At 37.4% G+C, this 15,635-nt stretch overlaps 1 protein-coding gene across 2 annotated transcripts in view; it reads left to right on the top strand.

Moving 5' to 3' along the window:
- The window catches only part of LOC126306178 (uncharacterized), a 32,297-nt gene extending 17,405 nt beyond the window's left edge, over positions 1-14,892 (top strand). For both annotated transcript variants that reach the window (XM_049992045.1, XM_049992046.1), the window contains exon 4: positions 14,251-14,892. In XM_049992045.1, coding sequence (XP_049848002.1) covers positions 14,251-14,520 — 270 coding nt within the window. In that variant the 3' untranslated portion in view covers positions 14,521-14,892. The remainder of the gene's footprint in view (positions 1-14,250) is intronic.
- Positions 14,893-15,635: the final 743 nt, after the last annotated feature.

Genomic DNA, 15,635 nt, shown 5'->3' with positions numbered 1-15,635 from the left:
GAATATGGTTTTGCAGTAAAGCATACGAAACCGTTAAAACAAAAATGTGAAACAGATTCAGCCGAAAAACTTGAAGCTTGGGGAGAAAGAATAAATAAATAAATAAATTAAATAAAAGGTGAAGTTTAGCAGTTTATCTCTGGTAAAGTAATGGCCAGACACACCTGTAACTTTTCGCTAATAACGTACCAGTACAAGGTCCTATAATATAAAATTTTATTCTCCCACTGCTTTCCAGTTGTTAACAGATTCAGGACAAAAATGAAAATTTTCTAAAAGTGCCAAAAGTGGCTATTTGAGGCCCACTTTTACAAAAAAAAAGGGTCTTGTGCAAACTCATTTAACCTGTTTTCATTAGAAAGACCATGTTCTAAACCATGTCACGACTCACGATCATGTTCTAAACCGTTTAGAAAACTGTCTTTGGTTTTTCTGTGAGCATGTGAGGCCCTAAAAATGAACTACAAGGTGGAGATGAATTGAAAATGGGTACTGAAATTAAATCTGACATCTTTCATTACATTCTTCAGTTGTTTATTATTCTCTGTGGAAGATAATAGCAAAAGTCTTGATGACTAGGAAATGAGCTTGAGTCAGGAAAATTGCAAGGAAGTAATCTTTTTCTTCTTTGTGTTCTTCTTCTTCTTCTTCTTCTTCTCCTCCTCCTCTCTCTCTCTCTCTCTCTCTCTCTCTCTCTCTCTCTCTCTCTCTCTCTCTCTCTCTCTCTTTCTTTTTTTAACAACATTTGTACATTGTTCTGCTCTGCAAAATAAGAGAATAGTTTTCTCTTCTTTTTGCTGTAATAATAATTTGAAGTAATCACATTTGAAAATTGTAACTATGTGAGGTCAGTGTTATCAAAATTTCTTCCCAAACTATGCCATCAGTGACACCATCTGGACAGCAGTATAGTCTTCCTTGTAACATTCCACAGCAAATTAATGAAACCTGTAAACAATTCAAGTAACTTGAAGTAAACATAAGCTTAGGATCCTAAGAGAGACGTCATCTGGGTTTAGTCTCTGATACTTATAGACATGTACACTCCTGGAAATTGAAATAAGAACACCGTGAATTCATTGTCCCAGGAAGGGGAAACTTTATTGACACATTCCTGGGGTCAGATACATCACATGATCACACTGACAGAACCACAGGCACATAGACACAGGCAACAGAGCATGCACAATGTCGGCACTAATACAGTGTATATCCACCTTTCGCACCAATGCAGGCTCCTATTCTCCCATGGAGACGATCGTAGAGATGCTGGATGTAGTCCTGTGGAACGGCTTGCCATGCCATTTCCACCTGGTGCCTCAGTTGGATCAGCGTTCGTGCTGGACGTGCAGACCGCGTGAGACGACGCTTCATCCAGTCCCAAACATGCTCAATGGGGGACAGAGCCGGAGATCTTGCTGGCCAGGGTAGTTGACTTACACCTTCTAGAGCACGTTGGGTGGCACGGGATACATGCGGACGTGCAATGTCCTGTTGGAACATCAAGTTCCCTTGCCAGTCTAGGAATGGTAGAACGATGGGTTCGATGACGGTTTGGATCTAACGTGCACTATTCAGTGTTTCCTCGACGATCACCAGAGGTGTACGGCCAGTGTAGGAGATCGCTCCCCACACCATGATGCCGGGTGTTGGCCCTGTGTGCCTCGGTCGTATGCAGTCCTGATTGTGGCGCTCACCTGCACGGCGCCAAACACGCATACGACCATCATTGGCACCAAGGCAGAAGCGACTCTCATCGCTGAAGACGACACGTCTCCATTCGTCCCTCCATTCATGCCTGTCGCGACACCACTAGAGGCGGGCTGCACGATGTTGGGGCGTGAGCGGAAGACGGCCTAACGGTGTGCGGGACCGTAGCCCAGCTTCATGGAGACGGTTGCGAATGGTCCTCGCCGATACCCCAGGAGCAACAGTGTCCCTAATTTGCTGGGAAGTGGCGGTGCGGTCCCCTACGGCACTGCGTAGGATCCTACGGTCTTGGCGTGCATCCGTGCGTCGCTGCGGTCCGGTCCCTACTCGACAGGCACGTGCACCTTCCGTCGATCACTGGCGACAACATCGATGTACTGTGGAGACCTCACGCCCCACGTGTTGAGCAATTCGGCGGTACGTCCACCCGGCCTCCCGCATGCCCACTATACGCCCTCGCTCAATGTTCGTCAACTGCACATATGGTTCACGTCCACGCTGTCGCGGCATGCTACCAGTGTTAAAGACTGCGATGGACCTCCGTATGCCACGGCAAACTGGCTGACACTGACGGCGGCGGTGCACAAATGCTGCGCAGCTAGCGCCATTCGACGGCCAACACCGCGGTTCCTGGTGTGTCCGCTGTGCCGTTCGTGTGATCATTGCTTGTACAGCCCTCTCGCAGTGTCCGGAGCAAGTATGGTGGGTCTGACACACCGGTGTCAATGTGTTCTTTTTTCCATTTCCAGGAGTGTATTATCAGCTAGAGATCCTGCCTAAAGAAACCTTTCCAGGTTTGGAAACCTATGGTAAAGAAACCCACCTGTGGCTGTTGTTGCAAAGCTATTGGGTGTGGATCCTATAGCAATGGGGAGGCTGGTTATCTTACTTTAAAAGAAACCTGCAGTGGTTAAGCCACCCTGGACAATACTAAAAGATTTATACTATTTTTCATGTGCACACTCATGTTCCACATTAACTGCAGACTATGCCAACACGAAGTATGCTACACTTTAATTAAACCAGCACATTAGTAGAATCATATAATAAAAAGACATTCACATAATTCTCTATAGCATGAATCCATTCCAAAAAGTGTCAGAAGTTTATAACCAGTTGATTCTGTAATTATAACAGGAAAACAGACTAAAATACAGGGTGATTCAAAAAGAATACCACAACTTTAAAAATGTGTATTTAATGAAAGAAACATAATATAACCTTCTGTTATACATCATTACAAAGAGTATTTAAAAAGGTTTTTTTTTTACTCAAAAACAAGTTCAGAGATGTTCAATATGGCCCCCTCCAGACACTCGAGCAATATCAACCCGATACTCCAACTCGTTCCACACTCTCCGTAGCATATCAGGCGTAACAGTTTGGATAGCTACTGTTATTTCTCGTTTCAAATCATCAATGGTGGCTGGGAGAAGTGGCCGAAACACCATATCCTTAACATACCCCCATAAGAAAAAATCGCAGGGGGCCAGTGATGAAGTGCTCTGTCACGGGCTGCCTGGCGGCCAATCCATCGCCTCGGGTAGTTGACGTTCAGGTAGTTACGGACAGATAAGTGCCAATGTGGTGGCGCTCCATCCTGCTGAAATATGAATTGTTGTGCATCTTGTTCGAGCTGAGGGAACAGCCAATTCTCTAACATCTCCAGATACTGTAGTCCAGTTACAGTAGCACCTTCGAAGAAAAAGGGACCAAAAACTTTATTGGTTGAAATGGCACAGAAAACGTTCACCTTAGGCAAGTCACGTATATACTGAGTTGTTTCCCGCGGGTTCTCACTGCCCCATATACAGACATTGTGACGGTTGACTTTCCCGTTAGTGTGGAAAGTTGCTTCATCACTAAACACAATCTTTGAAATGAAAGATTCATCTGTTTCCATTTGAGCAAGGATAAAATCACAGAAATCGATTCTTTTAATCTTATCAGCTGCAGACAGTGCTTGAACCAATTTCAGACAATAAGGTTTCATAACTAACCTTTATCGGAGGACTCTCCATACAGTTGATTGTGGAATTTGCAGCTCTCTGCTAGCTCTGCGAGTCGATTTTCCTGGGCTGCGCACAAATGCTTGCTGGATGCGTGCTACATTTTCATCACTCATTCTCAGCCGTCCAGAACTTTTCCCTTTGCACAAACACCCATTCTCTGTAAACTGTTTATACCAACGTTTAATACACCACCTATCAGGAGGTTTAACACCATATTTCGTTCGAAATGCATGCTGAACAACATTCGTCGATTCACTTCTGCCGTACTCAATAACACAAAAAGCTTTCTGTTGAGCGGTCACCGTCTTAGCATCAACTGACGCTGACGCCTAGTCAACAGCACCTCAAGCGAACAAATGTACAACTAAATGAAACTTTATAGCTCCCTTAATTCGCTGACTGATAGTGCTTAGCTCTGCCTTTTGTTGTTGCAGAGTTTTAAATTCCTAAAGTTGTGGTATTCTTTTTGAATCACCCTGTATATTATGGTGAGTCGTGACAGAAGACACTCCTTTTTTTTAAGTTTTTCAAGTTATTTGGACTTAATGTCACTTTCCAGTCATCACGAATTTAGATATTGCCTTCCCCAGAGAGTACTAAACAACTGTAGAACATAGGTTTCTAACATGGTCTTTCCAATAAAAATGGTTTAAAAGAGTTTAAAGAAGACTCTTTTTTTGTAAAATAGGGCCAAAAACAGTCATTTTTGGCTTTCTGTAGAAAAATTGTCAACTTTGCCCTCAGTTTGTAAACTACTGGAAAGCAGTAGAAGAATGGTTCATTTCTTCATTGTCCTCTGTTTCTTCATTTGAATTCAATTCAACTTCTGTGTGATCTGACTCAAAATCACTGAAATCTGAAAATTTATTGTCTAAGTTAGAAAGAATTTCTGCCTCGTTCAAGCTTCTATAACTCAATTTTTTTTAAATCTTGCTCACAAGAAAGATGTTTGCTCTACTGTGACAAACTGCTAATAATAATAGTTGCTAAAGTTATTGAAAAGTCTGTGTATTTAAGGATAATTGATCATTTTATACCACACAATTTGCGATCAAATGTACAGTTAGGTTTTAGAAGCCGTTTAACAACTGAAAAAGCTATATTGTCTTTTGTCCGGAATATGGGGAGTAGCTCACAATTGTTTCACCTCTTACTTTAGCAACAGATAACAAAAGGTCAGTATTCACAGTGTTGAGAATGGCTGTGATGTGGATTCTGAGTGGTGTATGGTCAAATGGAGTGTGGCCCAGGGATCAGTGTTGGAGCCACTCCTGTTCCTTATTTACATAAATGATAAGTATTATGGGTAACTTTAAATATTTCTGTTTTTGGTGATGACACTAGCTTGGTAGTAAAGGATGTCGTGTGCAACACTGGCTCAGTTTCAAATAGTGCAGTTCATGACATAAATTCATGGCCTGTAGAAAATAAACTAACACTAAGTCACAGTAAGATTCAGTTTTTACAGTTTCTAACACAATTCAACAAAATCCAAAATGTTAATTTCACAGAATAGGCATATGAGTAGTGAAACTGAACAGTTCACATTTCTAGGTGTTCAGATAGATAGTAAACTGTCATGGAAAGCCCACATTAAGGATCTTGTTCAAAGACTTAATGCTGCCATTTTTACTAATCGAATGGTATCTGAAGTAAGTGATCATTTGACACAAAAATTACTCTACTTTGCTTATTTTAATTCCCTTATGCCATATGGTATTATATTTTGGGGTAACTCTTCTAATTCTAAAAGGGTATTTTTGACTCAGAAATGGGTGGTTCAGACCTCTTTTCAGCCCCTGTTCACGAGTAAGTATTTTGACATTGGACTCTGAATATATATATATATATTCCTTACTCTCATTTCTTGTTAACAATATTAGCTTATTCCCAAAAATAAGCAGCTCAGTTGATACTTGGCAGGAATGTATTTGGATTGGACTTCCATAACTCTTGTGCAGAAAGGTGTGCAGTGTACTGTTGCATTCATTTTCAATAAGTTACCACAAGAATTCAAAAATCTTAGCAGTAATCCACGTGCTTTCAAATCGAAACTGAAGAGTTTCCACATGGGTCACTCCTTCTATTCTGTCGAGGAGTTCCTTGAAAAATTAAGCTGATTGTTGTTATAATGTTGATTTGCATTTACTGAAACGTATGGCTTGACATTTTATATATTAATAAACATTTTATTTTTATATGATATTACTTTTATGTTGCAATTTCATGTACTGACACGTTCCACGGACCTTGGAGATTTGCTCCTCAACTTGGTCCTACAGAATTTGATGCGTAAATAAAATAAATAAAAGAATAAGGGAGCATAAAATAAAAATGTACAGACAATTTTTGTCCATGCTTGGTGGTTGTAGGGAAGACAATAAGAATTACAGCCACAGATAGTATACCAACCTAGGGCAAAATATGCCCTGGAGCATATATATTTTATTCTTTATTTCCAGTTTTTAAAATGTTAAGCATACAAACATAGAGTATAGTACTTTATAAGGTGAAAGACAAGTAGAAAAAGTCCCACCTGCCTGGTGGTTGTAGGGTTAATGTAAATATTGACTTGTTCCACATCCCCTGCGGTTTCCCTTCTAACTGGGATCTGTTTAACGCAGTGAATGAATGCTATACTGAGTGTTGTACACAAAGCTATTGTTTTAGCACCCGTATCCTACACTCAGCTACATAAGCATGAATTATCATTTGGTACATGCTGTAAGGCAGGTTTCAGATACCATTTTAGAAGCTAGGAAGTTTGATTTGACATAACAGTGAGAACATTTGAAAAATATTCCATACAACGAAAGTGATTTTTCATGTGAAGCTATAAAATTTAAACACTATGAGAGACACAAGAGACATGCTTAATTATTGACAGTTTAGGCAGGAACAATCAGTATCCATCTGAAAACAATAGAACTGGGAAAACCAAAATTAAATACCATATATTTTCACCATTATAACCAATTTTTCATGTGGAGGAAAGGAAGGGAAGAAAGAATGATCTGTAAGGTAGAACTGGGCCGATAATAGAGGAACATTTTAAGCTAACTGAGGCGGAAGGTGGATGTAAGAAATAGAAAATAATGAACTTATGCCACATTTTTACTTGGATCTTGTGCCTCTTGAGACACAGTGCCTGCTTTTTTTTTCTATTTCTGATTCTCCATCTTTGCTCCACTTGTTCGCATATTTATCTCTTCCATCCCGCGTAGTTTTAAGGTCCAAGTCATACAGTCTGAACTCAAAATAGCTTAAGTAAGTTTCATAGTTTGCAGTTCCATATAAAATAGTTGTACACAAAAATTTATACTTCTAAGTTCCACTTGTTACCATATTATTCTCCCACATAACAAGTGAACTGATTATGCATTCCTGTATTTGGCTCATTTGTGAAAGTTTCACCAGTGTTGTTTTAAAGTGGCATGTACATATGCAATGATAGGCTAGAACATCTTGACCATCACCTAGTTGCACATTGAGCTGCATCTACGTTTATAATTTACAAGCATCTCTGTAGTACATGGAGGAAGATTGTTCTTGCCAATTTTAGTGATTTTTGCTCCAGTTTTGTTTCTGTATGAACCACAGGATTACATATGTGCATATATACTGTACATTGTGAACTAAGGTGTCTTATCTCACTCTTCTTGTCCTTATATCATCATCAAATACAGACTGGCTAAATTTAAATTACTGGGTTTACTGGAAGAATGTCACCTTTATACAATTATTCTTTCTTCTTTTATTCGTCCCAGCTGGAGTAACCGGGTGGTTCTAGGCGCTACAGTCTGGAGCCGAGCGACCGCTACTGACATAGGTTCGAATCCTGACTTGGGCATGGATGTGTGTGATGTCCTTAGGTTAGTTAGGTTTAATTAGTTCTAAGTTCTAGGCGACTGATGACCTCAGACATTAAGTCGCATAGAGCTCAGAGCCATTTGAACCATTTTTAACCATCTTTTATTCCAATTAAAGTTCCCTGGGCATCTCCAGTCCATTTTTTGTGGGCTTTAGTTGGTTGGTTGGTTGTTTCAGGGAAGGTGACCAGACAGCGAGGTCATCGGTCTCATTGGATTAGGGAAGGACGGGGAAGGAAGTCGGCCATGCCCTTTGAAAGGAACCATCCCGGCATTTGCCTGGAGCAATTTAGGGAAATCACGGAAAACCTAAATCAGGGTGGCTGGATGCGGGATTGAACCGTCGTCCTCCCGAATGCGAGTCCAGTGTCTAACCACTGCGCCACCTCGCTTGGTGGGCTTTAATGACCAGGCATTCTACCAGTACTTTCATGAATATGTTGAATGTCATCTGTCATGCTCACTTGACAATAAATGCTGAAGTAGTAATCTATATAGGATCACATACTGACTTGTGATTCCTTACATGTTTGCCAGTTTCCTTTAATGCTCCGGATAAATCAGTCTTTTTCTTTGCCTTCTGTGCAAATAATTCACATATATTTTCCATTTCTTATCACCTTGTAGTTCTAGGTATTCAAGTAATATGATGGGTTTGTGAAGTTTACCATTGATCCCGTAATTGCATACTATCCGGTTGTGTTTTTGTGAATTTATCCACATTTAAAGAGTGCTGCGACTCTGTACATGAAGTCCAAATACTAATCTTCTTTGTTCTGCATTTCCATAGAGTCTTTTAGCAATGCTACATTGTTGTAGACAACAGCTCATCAGTCAAAAATCAGAGTGTGATGCTGATGTCATTTGAGTGTCATAAGTGGAAAATATCCCAAGTAAAGCACTAAAAATCTTGTTCTTCACATATCTAAAATGTATTCAGTGACATATGTAAAAGGTGACAGGACAATAATGTACAGAGATACAGTCAGTGCCATGAAATTTGGAACCAAATTCTACATTCATAAATCAATAAATGGTTCAATAAAGAAATTCAAAAATGTTAATATTCATATATCGTACATCACAATCCAGACTCACTGGCTAGACTTACATTTCTAAATGCAAATGCACCCATAGAAGATAAGGATGATGTGAAAGAATTCCGCAGTCAACTAGAACACATGTACAACTCAATAAGTAGGCCTAATGTAAGAAGTGTTTGGAGATATTAATGCCAAAGTAGGAAAGGAGGAATTTCAGAAACTAACCACTGACAATTTCAGCTTACTTGATGAAAATTCATGTAATGGGGTTTGCCTTAAAAACTTTGCAATGACACATAGTCTCACACTAAGCAGCACAAAATTTCAATGCAAACACATTCATTTAGGGACTTCATTGTCACCAGATGGGGGGCTAGTGAATGAGAGAGACCATGTAGCTATCCAAAATAAGATTCCAAAACAGTGTTAAAGATATTAGAAGCTTTAGGGGTGCAGGTTGTGACACAGACCATATGTTAATCATCCAAAAATTAAAATGAAACTCAAAAGAAAACTGAATAGACATAGAATGGAAAATACTATACACAACATAGAAAACTTGGCAGAAGAAAATACAACAAGAAAAAAAACTTACAAAAGAAATTGGAAGTAACTTCACAAAAGTTATACTGGTCAGTAGGGAACAATAAGATGTCAAAAGCAGATTGAGACACCTGAAAACAATATTCAAGAGGTAACTTCCAAAGTTATAGGAGAACAAACATAAAGTGCCACGCAAAAGAGTTGGAGAAAGAAATGTGAGGAAAATGTAAATTCAAGAAAGTAAAATAGAGAGATACTATACATCCCATAAGAAACACAACAAACCCTAAGACAAGAGGAAAGGGAATGCTATAAACGTATGATAAGAGAAGTACAGGATGATTTCAAGCATACAGAGCAGGGGAGATATATACTACTACGGTGTCGTAGCTGGCGGAGAGGTGATACTCCGACGTGGCGCATCCCCGGGTGGCGGATAGGGGTGTCCTCACCAGCTTACTGGCAGATATGAGTGAAATAAAATAGCTCTCGTGGACCAAACACTCAACCTCTATGGTTCACAACCATAGTTGTAATTCGGAGCTTGCTCCATCCAAGGCTCAATGCCTTCGATAGTCAAATATGGACGGAAATCTTTTAAGAAAATCTCCACCGCTTGGCACTACCCAAGGAAGACTGCACTCGGATACGGAATGGCAATTAGATCATGTCTGTATGGACAAAAATTACCATAAAGAAATCCAAAATGTTAAAGTACTCAGAGGAATAGACATGGGGTCAGACCATTACATGGTGAAAATCAAATGTAAATTCACACCTGCAAAGAAACCAAAATCCAAATTTAAAATGAGAAAAATATATGACCCTCATAAACTAATAAACAATGATCAATATAAAGAACTAACTCAAAAAATTGAGAAAACTGATAAATTAGAAGAGAGAGTCCCAAAACTAAAAGAAATAGCCGAAAAAATTGCCCCACCAAACCCAAGGAAAAAGCATCAATGGTGGAATGAGGAATGCAATAAAGCATTTGAAAATAGACACCAAGCATAGTTAAATCATCAAAGCCAGAAAACAGAGAAATCACATGAAGAATTGACTAAACAAAGAAAACTAACTCAAAAAACAATCAAAAGTACTAAAAGACAATATCAAAAGAGCATTATTCAACAAATAGAAATAGATCATAAAAAGACAAATTCAAGGGATTATTATAAAATATTTAGTAAACAACTTCAAAAATATGAACCACCAACACTCATGCTAAAAGATACAACCAGAAAAATAGCACACAACAATAAAGATAATGCCCAAATTCTAGCAGATGCATTCGATCAACTACTGAATGGTGAAGAACCAAAAGAACGGCTTCATATAAACACAGAAACGCCCATTAAAACTTCAACAGAATACATTGGTCCACCAAACATTAATGAAGTAAATCAAGCCATTAAAGAATTGAAAAATTATAAAGCTAGTGGCGAAGATCAAACATTTGCAGAGCTGTGGAAAAATGCATCAGAATCAAGTAAAGAATCACTTCACCAAAGTTTAATTAAAATGTGGAATGATGAAACATTGCCGGAACATTGGACAACAGCAGTAATACACCCTCTACACAAGAAAGGAGATAGAACTAATCCGGGACAACTATAGAGGAATCTCTCTCTTGGATTGTACATATAAAATATTTTCTAGAATAATTTATAATCGATGCAAAGGTGATCTGGAAAAAGAATTAGGGGATTACCAAGGAGGATTTCGACCGTTGCGCAGCTGTCCGGAACAAATCATAACACTAAAATTGGTAATGGATATTTACAAAAGAAGACAGAAACAAATGATTATAACTTTCGTGGACTTTAAAAAAGCATATGATAGTATTCACAGACCTTCAATGTTGAAAATACTACGAAATCTTGGATTACATCCTAAACTAGTGAAGATGATAAGCTTAACGTTAACAAATACTAAATCAAAGGTGAAGTTCAGAAGTGAAATGTCTGAACCCTTCACAATTAAAACAGGACTAAGACAAGGTGATGTATTATCACCCCTTCTCTTCAACTGTACTCTGGAATATTTAATGAGAGAATGGTGTAAAGAAAATAAAAAAATATAAAAATTGGGTGCAATAAAGACAAAATTAGCCTAAATTGTTTGGGATTTGCAGATGATCTGGCACTACTAGCCAACAACATTGAGGAGGCTAGGGATCAACTCACAAATCTCCAAAATATTGCTGGAAAAGTAGGATTAACTTGAAAAAAACAAAAATAATGGCAACGGACCCCCTTGTAATAAATAGTGTACAGATGTGTGGGACTGATATAGAAATTGTAAAACAATTTAAGTACCTTGGAGAAAATATAACCTATAACTTAAATGAAATAATGTCCTGGACAGAGAGAACTAATAAATTATCAAGAGCCCAAAAAGTATCCAGAAACACATACAACAAAAAATGTTTGTTAATAAATACAAAATTAAAACATTACAAGACTGTTGTCCAACCAGAAATAACCTATGCAAGTGAAAACCTGTTTAAGCTAAATCAAAAGAACAACACAGACAAAATTCTAAAAATAGAAAGAATAATAATAAGGACATGCATCAATAAAAAGTACCAAAAAGCAGGAGAATGGCGTATTGTCCCAAATGCAGTAGTATATCAGGAGATAGAACCAGTAACGGATACCATGAGAAAGAAGAGAATATCATTTTTTGGCCATCTATTGAGAACACCTGAAGACAGATTAATACGCAAAATTTTAGAGAAACTCTGGAAACAAAAACAACAACCTGTCTGGATAAAGGAAATAAAAGAAGACATGAAAGAACTAGACATAACTCTGGAGGACTTGAAAACCAAATCAAAACAAGTAAATAAATTAAAAAATAGAAATATTAGATTCTTACCAAAAATTGATAAAAGAGAAACAACTAAAAGGGTATTTTCAGAAGAGGAACGAAAACAAAGATCGGATAGAATGAAGAAATACTGGAAAGCCAAGAAGGAAAAAACAATGAAAAATCTTAGGAAGACCGGAAAGAAATTGACTGAAGTGGTCCAATGAGGCCGTAAAAGCACAATAATAATAATAATATATTAGTAAATTTTCTAAAATGGAGCAGCTTACTATTGGTCAGCTGGGGAAAATACTGACCAACAAGAGTTACATATAATAAAAAATGGAAGACATACTTTTCACAAATACTCAACTTCTATAATCCACAGTCTTGATTTAAATTTAAAGAACCTGGTACAGCTGATGTATAAGTCATCACCTCATCAGTAAATGGAATATTTTGTGCACAGTCTGAACAGTACCATAAGCTTCAAATTTATCCTGACTGTGATAAATTGTAGTACGGGTTAGTGGCTGAGTTCCATACACATTACACGATTGCCTTTGTACCTCTATTGTGTTTTCATACTTTCAGTACCACTTCAATATGGCTTTGCATTATCCAAGTGACAAAATTACTTCATTCATTGCTACATTGTCATCTGCTGGAAAATGCGCACCAAGATCTGTTGAGAAAGCACTGGACTATGCTGCCACACAAAATTGCTGTGATATGTCATTTTGTTCCAAAGATAATAACTTTCAAAGTGTGTCTATATTTTTATAGACCCCACTGTATTTTATTTCTTTCAGACAAATCATTTCACAACATATTTGACTGATTTCTTTCATTCTTTTATTTTCAAGTTTTATTCTTCTGTTCTCAAAATTCTAAAGTTAGTACTTATTTGAAGGCAGCCTTTTTTGACAGTTAAATATCACACCAATGTATCTTTGTATGCACAAGTTAGCTAAGCCTTGAACAGATGAACTTTTTGGCACTTCATTTATATAGCTAACAGCAGCTGTTCGTGAAATATTTCAGTTTTTCCTCAAATCACTAATTACGTTTTCCTTAATTACCCTGATTGCTTTCAAGCTATTAAATATTTTCTTGCAAAACTAAACCTCACACTGGTCACTTTGATATCCTACTTGCCCATTTCTCACTTTGTTTGGCTATGAAAATTGAGACAAAAACTCATTGTGTAATTTATAAGGAGTCTTGTTTTCGCTCCACTCAAACATTTGACAAAACGTATCAAGTGTTAATCATATGACAAAATACATTCTTTTTGCGTGCTGTCATTTCCAAAATGCCTCATTTCAATATCTTGAATTGTTTACAAAATACAATGATTTTTACAACTACGTGATTCCCAATGTGCAGGAAAGGATTTGAGCGCACTGTGAGAGACCCATCTGCAAATATAACAATAATATCTCAAGAATAAAAAGAGATATCATTCTGCTCTCAACTTTAAATACAATTTTGATATACTGGCTACATTTCATATGAAATAATGTAATGCCTAAAATGAACAATGTTTATGCAAAGTGATCTTACCTCTGCAAACTCTTAAAAATTTCATGCAGTCATTCACTTAGTTTCATGCAGCAGAGTAACTATGATGAATAATGAAAATAAATCCAGTCCTTTGTCAACTGAAGATATCAAGCTGTAAGATGAGGAAGAATCAATTTTATTTTCACTGAATACTTTTCGTAGAACTGGATGACAAGTATTTCATAGCATTTGTGATGTCGTCTCCAATGATTTGCCGAGAAAACTTGTAGCTGTCTCTGTCACTGTCATGCATGCTGCAGCGACAAGATTCAAACATGTTTGAATTGAGACATTGCAAATTGTAGCACAGGACAGGCAGTGCCACGAACGTAACTCACGTAGGACACTTCCATAACTATACTGGCAGTTGTGTTATGCTGTATGAAGCTGTCACGTGCTGTCAGTTACTTCTGTAACTTACATAGGATGCAGCCTTAGTGAGTTCTTTCCTAGTAAAGAGTTATGTACCTGATCTTTGACATCCAATATTATGAACAATATCATCTGAGCACTAAGTTTAAAATACTGTTGTAGATTAGTAACATTTAATATTTTTCAAATGAATGAACACCTACATTGATTTTTGAAGACTTTAGAATTAGTAATGGAATAGTAATATTAATGGAACATTACTTAACTCAACAAAAACTATTCTCTGAAGCTGTCACTGACTATGTGGGTATTGTTAAATAGGTGAGACGTTACTCCTACACAACAAGCACTGAGAATTCAACATCTAGTCCACGTATGTGGGCCCTGGAACGCAACTGTACTGAGAGGTGTGATGCAGGGTGTATTATTATTGGTGAAAGAACCAAACTTTATGCATGCACCTCTTGCTGTTCTACATCATTCTGCAATGTAGGGTCAGTGGCAAGTGCCCGTATACCTGATGTCAGGAATATACTTACAATGGCTGTGCTACAGGGAACTGCATATGTATTGGCAATAAACATGTTTTAATACTACCAACAAACTTGTTTTCATTGTATACAATGGACTTTTGTCTGGTGCACTCATGATAAAGAAAATATGAGAAAAATTAGTGCATTAATTTTTGTAACTGATAATAGTTTTGTTGACTAAGGTTTGTGTATGACTTCCTGTCCTCTAACTACTCTGTAACTCTGATGTAAAACAGTGATGTACTCTGGTATGAAGCTCAAGTGTAAAGTCATGTTATTGTGAAACACTCATTTTTGACAAATAATTCATTATTTTATGAAAAGATGGTAGAGAGGTGATGTAAAACCATATCATTGTAACAGATGTTGTATCTACAATCAAATGTTGAAGTTTTGTATGAAATATAAATATATTTTACTGTGTCTATTTTTTGGGCAATAATCCTTTTACCATAACTGAAAATGGGTTTTGGATCATTATTTATAAAAATTATGGTACAGTCTCTCCTTACTAAGATAAACTTTATTATTCCTTTGTATCTGTGTCAATGATCTACGTTTACCCTTTGTTTAATATCATAAACTGTGTGGCTGTGGGGGAAAATATATTTTTCATCTGTGGATTACTTTTATAATGACATTGGATAGGTCAGGCATACATATATGATTTACAAAAACATTTAGTATTCGACTATACATAATTTTAATGTGCCCATACTCTGATTCAATTATGTTTTATGTATTCTTTGAAAATTTGTTCGTATTTCAGTTTATTATTATTATTATTATTATTATATTAAATAGAGATTGCTATTATTATTCCAGTGAAATTGTCCACGTGTGATGTAATATTGCTACAACTGATAAAACAGTACAAACAATTTAGCAACACTATGCAAATTCTGAGCCACATACAATCGATACGTTACAAACACATTAAACACAACGAAATGCAACTTGATAATTATTCATGAAAACAAATATGCTCTTAGGTGTCACTTTGATTTTCAATGTTCTAAGTTGAATATAGACGTAGTACAGGTCAGGGTCTAATTCCACATAATACCTTACCCTTCCACATAATACCTTACCTCCCCACATGAACCATGGACCTTGCCGTTGGTGGGGAGGCTTGCGTGCCTCAGAGATACAGATGGCCGTACCGTAGGTGCA

Source organism: Schistocerca gregaria, chromosome 1 (genome assembly GCF_023897955.1).
Source record: "Schistocerca gregaria isolate iqSchGreg1 chromosome 1, iqSchGreg1.2, whole genome shotgun sequence".
NCBI lineage: Eukaryota > Metazoa > Arthropoda > Insecta > Orthoptera > Acrididae > Schistocerca > Schistocerca gregaria.
The sequence above is the reverse complement of the archived record's forward strand: the minus strand, read 5'-3'. Positions and strand labels throughout refer to the sequence as shown.